Consider the following 8,899-nt stretch of genomic DNA (forward strand, 5'->3'; position numbering starts at 1 on the left):
TTCATTGCTGAACTTAACTCTAAATTAAAAAAAGAAAGTCAGGGGGCTGGAGAGATGGCTCAGAGGTTAAGAGCATTGCCTGCTCTTCCAAAGGTCCTGAGTTCAATTCCCAGCAACCACATGGTGGCTCACAACTCTTTGTAATGAGGTCTAGTGCCCTCTTCTGGCCTTCAGGCATACACACAAACAATTTGTATACATAATAAATAAACATTTTTTAAAAAATAAAAGACAAAGAAAAAGAAACCTGTACTTAAAAAATTTAGAATTTGAATTTTTTGTTTGCTTGTTTTGTTTTTTTTTGAGACAATTTCTCTGCGTAGCTTTAGCTGTCCCGGAATTTACTTTGTAGACCAGGCTGGTCTTGAACTCACAGAGATCCAGCTGCCTTTGCTAACCCAGTGCTGGGATTAAAGGCGTGTACCACCGCCACCTGGACTAGAATCTAAAATTTAAAATCTCAGCTATATTTAACACTAAAAATCAAAATATGCTAATAACAGTGGTGCATGTAATTATTATACTCATTTCAACATAAGATGATAAAAATGTATACAGAAACACTTCACTGAAGAAATCTTGATTAAACCTGATTTAAACTGATGGTTATGATATTGAAGTTTTATACACAAACCCAATGCTGCAGTAGAGTAGGCAATTTTGTTTAAGTTGCTGCAAAAGGGTCTGACAGACAGGGTTTTTACATACAGGTTTTCAGTGACCAAATTAGCAAAACCAGAAACATCACTGCGGGCTGTCTAATGGGTAAAACACATTAAATACATTAACTTTTTAAAGAAATAAGTAATTCTATACCCAAGTTGTCACCTGCCAAATTTCTAGAAAGTTAAGAGTAGAAAATATAACTCCATAGGAGTGGCACACATATTTAATCCCAGTACTTGAGAGGCAGAGGCGCGTGGCTCTCTAAATTCAAGGCCAGCCTGGTCTACAGAGTAAGTTCCAGGACTGCTAGGATTTCATACAGAAACCCTGTCTTGAACCACCTCCCCCAGAAAAAAAAAATTGGTGAGAATAATCAGACTTGTTTGTCATCTCCATAAGACTGTTACCCCCAAATAGCTTAGTTTCATAAAATAGCTCGATTCAGATGGATCTTAAATACTCAATGTCAAAAAGTTAGTATCAAGGGTTTAAAAGACCTCAAAGGAATTTCACCATTTCCTGTGTTTTCCTTTCTTTTCTTTGGTCTTTTTGAGACTATTATCAGCTCTAGCTGTCCTGTATCCATCTGTCTCTGCCTCCTGAGTGCTGGGATTAAAGACCTGGATGCTTTCTACTTTTTAGTTCTAATTGAGTACAAACTACAATCTTAGAAAGATATAAATGTAATTTACCAGAATTTGCACAATTAAAAGAATCACAAAGCAGTCGGATTTAGAAATGGCACTGATATCTTTTTAGACTTGACTCAGTTTCCACTTGGGATAAAAATAAGAAAAGATAAGATACTAAAACAGCCTTGAGTTGTGTTAAGTTTTAAAAACTCACATAAAGGAAATCTTACACACGAATACCTTGTTGGAAACAATATTAGATGTATAGGAACTTTTATGAATAAAGCACATAATTTAAATGTATTTACTGAAAACAAATAAAGTATGCCTTCTAATTGAAGACCTTAACAAATGGTCAATTTCTTTGGATTCTCCTGTATCTTTCTAGTATGTAGTTCCATATTCTAAGAGTTGAGAGCTTCTACTTCCAGGAGAGAAACTGCTAAAGGGACGCCAAAACTAGGTGTGGTTTTTTTCGAGCCTATAATTCCAGTAGTTAGATGGGAGGCAGAAGCATGAAGATTACTGTGAATCGTAGGCCAACTTGGGCTACATAGTGAATTCCAGGCCAGCCTAGGCAACAGAGTTGAGTTCTTTCTAAATAAATAAACAGACAGACAAATAAATAAATGCTTTAAGAAATTTATCAATTTGTATGCCCTGCTCCTAGGTTATCTAATGAGCAAAAGTTGAGATAAACGTTACCCTGTCCATGAGTCACTGTGAATGAGGAACACAGGATTCAGGATTCAAAATTGTTGACTTCTGGGTAAATGATGTTCTTAAGATACTAGATGTTTGTGTGAACAGTAAGATATTTTATATCTTCTTGGTTTAAAAAACAGTAGATTTCACGTCACTTAAGGTCTTTAAATAATAAATAAGCAAACAGACAAGAAAAAGGTCCTCTGGTTCTAAAAACCTATGCTACTCAGCTGAGCACGCCAGTACACACTTTAATTCCAGCACTTGGGAGGCAGAGGCAGACAGATCTCTGTGAGCTCGAGGCCAGCCTGGTCTACAGAGTGAGCTCCAGGATAGTCAGGACAAAATAGGCAGACCTTGTATCAAAAAACAATCAGTCAAATGTCTGTTTTTATCCATAACTATAAGCAAACTGTAAAATACCACAGAAACAGAAACAGAACATAACCCAGGATATAACTACTTGTAATATTTACCTTTTAATGAATTTCTGCCTGTGCAAGGTTAAAATTAACATCTTCATCTAGACATCAAGTTATAAATGGGGCAGAAGATAAATAAATGAAGTCATAATAGCTTCTTTCTTTTCTTTTCTTTTTTTGTTTCTGAGACAGGGTTTCTCTGTATAACAGCCCTGATTCTCGTAGATCTCAGACCTGGCCTGAAACTCAGAGATCTGCCTGCTTCTGCCTCCCAAGTGCTGGGATTGAAGGCATGTGCCACCATACCCAGCAGCCAATAGTGTTATTTTTAATATAATTGTTCTGTTGCCTGTGGAACCACCAGCCTTCTCAAGGCACAACCAGTTTATCCCCATAAAGAATTTCACAAAGATACAAAACACAAAGAGTAACATGCATCTTCTACAAACACCTCCACCACCTCCACCGCCACCTCCACCTCCACCACCACCTCCACCGCCAGCCACCTCCACCTCCACCGCCACCTCCAGCACCTCCACCACCACCTCTACTACCTCCAGCACCATCACCATTACCTGCACCATTAGTAACACCTCCACCACTCTTAACTCTGTCACCACCACAACTATTAGCACCACCAGCACCAGTTTCTCTTAATATTGTGTGAAAAAAAAAGAATAGCAACAAGAAAGATCACTGCTGTATGTACAGCTGTCTTGGCAAATAATATTTTGAAAGAAATTAGGATAGAATCTGGCATCACTGGTAAGGATTCAGAAATCAGTAAATGCAGTTATTCTATTCTTACTAACATCAGTGGGAGAAAAAAAAGAGTTCTAGAATTACCTTAGGGACCTGGGAGCTGGAAGAACAACCTACTCTTTTCATTTTGAATGCATATTTTGTATGACACTAGTTTAGGATTTATAAGCGGAAAAAAGTTATTAGGTTTGAGATTTTTAGATTCACATAAAATAGAAATCACATATTAACACCCTTAAATTAAAATTCACCTTTTAACTATAGTCCTGAAACAAATAAGGAATATGAATTTCTTCAAGTATTTATATACTTGTAAGGACCCTATGTTACATTTTTTTTTTTTTTTTTTTTTTTGGTTTTTGGAGACAGGGTTTCTCTGTGGTTTTGGAGCCTGTCCTGGAACTAGCTCTTGTAGACCAGGCTGGTCTAGAACTCACAGAGATCAGCCTGCCTCTGCCTCCCGAGTGCTAGGATTAAAGGCGTGCGCCACCACCGCCCAGCCCTATGTTACACTTTTATCATTGCCAAAACATAGCTACAATGTAGGTATCTTTGCTATAACTATATACAGGCCTAATTTTAAATAATACTGCAAAGTAATCTAATAAATTTAAGCTTCAATTAAGCCTCTCTTCCTAAGGGAATAGAATCTACATGCCAAGGCAGCTTAGACTAGTAAATATGTTTTTTCAAGGCTTGAAGTGAGGTCTTTATGAAAATTAAGATGCAGATGAGAGAACAAAATACAAATATCACCTATAATTTTGTCTAAGAAATTTAAGAAACATTCACAATGGGAAACGGGGTAAATTAAAATTAATGATTTTAATACCCCATTCATTTTTAAACTATTTTTACCTGAAGTCGTATTTGTAGTTTCTTGGCTCTTGCCATGACGATCTGCTTCTAGCCATTGGTACAAAACTACATAATGTAACAGAAACAAAAATCTTTATGAACAAAGCAAAAAACAAAAAACAAAAATGATACTGAAGAATGGAAAATGAGAATACAAAATTAAACAAAAGCAATTAAATTTGAGACATTCAAGTCAAGCACACAGCTTAACACTAGTGATATGTAGCTTACACGCAAAAACCATGTAATTTTAACATAACAAATAACAGTCAGACATCTGCAACACTTATCTGTATAGGTGAAAAGCACATACATCTTAAGACTAATTTCAAGAGAAATATTAAAACAAAGCTAACGAAGTGTGATGGCAAAATGAATTGGAATGGGTGTGGTCCAAAAATTAGTATCCCAAAATGCTAACAAGGATGCTGAAAGACAAGAAGCTCAACCACGGCCAGTGGGAAAGGCAGTTTAATACTTGCTTATAAGATCAAACATGCTTTTGACATACAACTCCGTAAATCTAGTCTCATGAGTAAACATCACATTCAAGAGGGTTCATATCTGGTAAATACTCACCAAAACTATCAAAGAAACCGGAAACAACAAAGCCTGAGAAACTATCATAGCCAAGAGGAGCTTAGGGAAATGTGACAATTAAATGCCAAATAGAACAAGGATCCTTTAAGAGAAAAAGAACATTGGGCCAAAACTAAGAAAATCCAAATAGGGTTTTCATCCCTCAATTCAGTCTTGTATGAAGGAGTTCTAGAAGCCCGGGTCTTCAAGTGTGGCTATGAAATCTCCAGAAACCCAAAGACAGAGTTCCACTCCACTAAGGGTCCATCTTACACCTTACGTCAGACCCAGAACTGAGTAAGAGACACATACATACATGTAGAGTATCTAAAATGCCATCTCTGAGTTTTTAAGTATCATTCAAACATCACTTTTACTAGAATTATTAGCAAGCACTCTTTTACATGACTTTTAACTAAGCCTTTAGGACTATATATTATCTTCCCAATCCAAAGCGACTTAAAGATCGCCTGAATTAAGTATTCAGCCAACCTTTCAATCCCATTAGATTTATTATCAGATAACTGTTACTAACTTTACTGCGTCATAATTGACTAGTATGGCCTGCTCCTCTCTTCCCTGTTCTCTCCTGCTCATGCCATGCTAATTTCACCTCACCTTGGTAAACAAAATATGATCTAGATTCCTAGATTCCACAACTGCAGTTGGACCACATGCAAACTGATGATTATTCTTTATCCTGGCATAATGCCTGGTTCTAGAATTGTCAAGGGACTAATCAGCATTAAACCTGTGCCAGGAAGGTTGCTGAGAGCAGCTTTAGAACAAGGCTCAGTAACAGGGTTGTTAGGGAAATAGATTAAGAAAAAGCTGGCTAAAATCTATGTGAAAAACTTTGTTCATGACACTTCTATGGAAATAACTTGGAAGGAGACATAGTAGGAGAAAACAGATAAACCAAATGTATTGTACTTCTTTCTGAATATGAGGACTAGTCAGGATGTGTCACTAACTTCAGAAGGTAGCAAATGTGAAAGAAATATTAATAAATCTACATGCATAGCTATGGAGCTGCTATCTGAAGTTAAAAACACTGCATGGCCTTTCCTGGTGATCCTTTCAGTTCAAACAACACAGCTTTTCTATAGGATGACTTTGAAGTACCAGAAACAGAGGACATACTAAATAAGATCTGAGCAGATAAACATAGGCAGTTCTGTCCACAACATATGTGAAAGAACCCGTGCAAGGTATTACACCTAGGAGACTGAGGCCAGACTGGGATCACTCTCTCTCTCTCTCTCTCTCTCTCTCTCTCTCTCTCTCTCTCTCTCTCTCTCTCTCTCTCACATTCTGACTCACACACACACACACACACACACACGACAAAATTCCTCAAAATCAAACTATCAAATAAGAGTTCAGCCTATATTTTCCAGTATATCACAATCACTTTATATTTTCAATGAGAATAAAATAATCTTTCAATGCTTACCTTAATATATGCAATTAGCAACTTCTAGGTCATTAAGATTCCCTAAAATACAACCAGATCTATTGACTTTTGTTTGCTCATATAATTTCCCATTAAATGACTGGAAAGTTAGTAACGACAACAGATGTGCATGTACAAATTGAGTTTTTTTTAAAAAAGCTTTCCTGAGATATATCTTAATAGTTACCCTTTTAAAATAAATGATTCAGGGATTCTTTAGGATTTTCTTTTTTTTAATGTTTATTTATTTATTATGTATACAATATTCTGTCTGTGTAAATGTCTGCAGGCCAGAAGAGGGCACCAGACCTCATTACAGATGGTTGCCGGGAATTGAACTCAGGACCTTTGGAAGAGCAGGCAATGCTCTTAACCACTGAGCCATCTCTCCGGCCCTTCTTTTTAAGTTTTAATAATCTATTTTTATTTATGTGCATTGGTGTTTTGCCTGAATGTATGTCTGTGTGAGGGTATTGGATCCCCTGGAGCTGCAGTTGCTGACAATTATGTGTAGCACGAATTCTAATTACTCTTAATAATAAAAACCCAGAGTCAGATACAGGGGTTAATGCTGAAGATCAGAGAAGCAGGACAGCCAGCCACCAGCTCTTACCTCTACTTCAGACCAAAAGGGCGTCCTGCCACTGCCAACCCTCAGACTGCTGCTGTTTTTATAAAACTTTAGACCGCCTCTCAGACTGGATCCTCCCACCTAATATTCCTCTCTCCGTCCAGCCATATCACTCCTGTCTCCACCTCCCTAGTGCTGGGATTAAAGGCGTGGGATCCCAAGAGCTGAGATCACCTGTGTGTGAGCTCTGTTTCTCTTTTAGACAGAGTCAATCTCTTGTAGCCCAGGGTGGCCTTGAACACACAATCCGACTGCCTCTGTCTCCCAGGAGTGCACCACCACTGCCTGACCTCTACGACTAATGGCTTAGCTCTGCACTCTGATCTTCAGGCAAGCTTTATTTGTTAGATTACAAGCAAAATATCACTACAAATTATGGTGGTTTTACTATGCATATTAGGTTTTTTGCTCTTATAGAAACATAATGGATCTGGGCCTGGTATTTTTTTTTTTTCGAATTGAGTGTCTTCTGTTCCTCTGAAACATTAGCACCTTAAAGCTGAATCTTTTTCAAATTTTTTTCATTTTATATGTGAGTGTTTAGCCCACATACATGTATGTATGTGTACCACATGCATGTGCACCACACATATGTGCATCACATGGTGCCCACAGAAGTCAGAAGAAGGTATTTAATCCACCTGGAACTATAGACAAGATGGCTGTGAACCATCAGGTGGGTGCTTGCAGTTTAACTCAGGTGTTTTGAAGAGCAACCAGTGCTCTTAATTGATGAACTATCTGCCCAGTTTCAAAGCTGAATCACCTTTAACCTAGAGGTCTAAGATGATATTCAGACATGTCTTTTTGCTGGTTTGGCACAAGGTCTCGTGTAGCACAGGCTAGCCTTAAAATTCCTCTGTAGCTGAGGATGACCTTGAACTTCTGGACCCTTTATCCACCATCTCCCAAATGCTCGGATTACAGGGGTACATCATAACATCTGGTATAATATTTAGCAATTGTTACATCCCAGACATGCAATATTAAGATGTGTTAAATTCTGGAGTCTATTTCTGCACTATACTGGACCAGCTACTGCTCCAGTGCCATGCCTTCCTATCCGATGTCACGCTCCCTGCCATGATGATCATGGACTCTAACCCTCTGAAACCACAAGCCCAATTAAATGCTGTATAAGTTGCTCTGGTCATGGTGTTGTATCACAACAACAGAAATGTGGCTAAGACAAGTTGCTTTATTAGTTATTTTGACAGAGCAACGAAACAAGTAATGAATATACCACCCTATTCTACCAGTCAGTGAATTTACTTTATTCTCTGTTTATAAGAAAAGAGAAAGACATCTATGGTTAAAAAAACGTTATCAAGTCTTCATAGTAAGGGGTAAAAGAAGACCTCTGGGGCTAACCTACACTTGGGCATTTGTGAACTGAGGAAGCCTCTCAATCTGTCCTCTGAAGATACTTTTAACTAAACTGTATCAAAGGAGGCAGAAGCAGGAAGATCAGTTTTTAGTCTTGGCTACAAAGCCCAATCAAGGCCAGGCTGTGCTACCCGGGACTCTATGTTTAAATAACAGGCAGGGTAGTAAGATGGTCCAGTGGAGACCTAGGTCCATCCCCAGGATTCACATCAACATGGAGGGGGAAGTGACTCCCAGAAGTTGTCCTCTGACATCATATGAGCACCATGGCATGTACAAACGTGACCTCCCCACTCTGTAATGATATAAATAAAAATTTTAAAAGCCTGAAGGTAGCTATATTGACAAATACTTTAAATAAAAGGACTGCATGGTATTCATTTATGTTTGACATTCCAGTTTTATACGAAGCCTGAGGCCACCGGCACTGACAATTTTGCCGGTTTGATACCTAGCTGTAGGTTCTACATATCTCCTAGACCAATCAGGCTGAGTTGTTCACTGTGGCCCAAAAGCAAGCATCAGCACTCATCTGATACTTAGCTGCCATTCTGAGGTGTTACTGCTCCTTGCTCTCCAAGGGAAACTGACAATGCTATCCAGCTTCCTGTTCACCTGCGGGAAAATGGAGACACCAAACTTCATCCAGAAGTTCATATTAATGCGAGGCTAGAATTTTTGTGTCTTGTAGCCAACTACACAGTTGCTCTGAGCCGGGCGGTGGTGGCGCACGCCTTTAATCCCAGCACTCGGGAGGCAGAGGCAGGCGGATCTCTGTGAGTTCGAGACCAGCCTGGTCTAC

At 38.6% G+C, this 8,899-nt stretch overlaps 1 protein-coding gene across 3 annotated transcripts in view; it reads right to left on the minus strand.

Moving 5' to 3' along the window:
• The window catches only part of Dennd5b (DENN domain containing 5B), a 120,127-nt gene that overhangs the window by 93,750 nt on the left and 17,478 nt on the right, over positions 1 to 8,899 (minus strand). Inside the window, exon 2 of one of the 3 annotated variants that reach the window (XM_005364627.2) lies at positions 4,046 to 4,111. The exons of the other annotated variants lie outside the window; for them this stretch is intronic. Within the exon in view, the coding sequence (XP_005364684.1) occupies positions 4,046 to 4,111 (66 nt within the window). The remainder of the gene's footprint in view (positions 1 to 4,045; positions 4,112 to 8,899) is intronic. 3 annotated transcript variants of the gene reach the window in all.

Source organism: Microtus ochrogaster (genome assembly GCF_000317375.1).
Source record: "Microtus ochrogaster isolate Prairie Vole_2 chromosome 14 unlocalized genomic scaffold, MicOch1.0 chr14_random_2, whole genome shotgun sequence".
Taxonomy (NCBI): Eukaryota; Metazoa; Chordata; class Mammalia; order Rodentia; family Cricetidae; genus Microtus; species Microtus ochrogaster.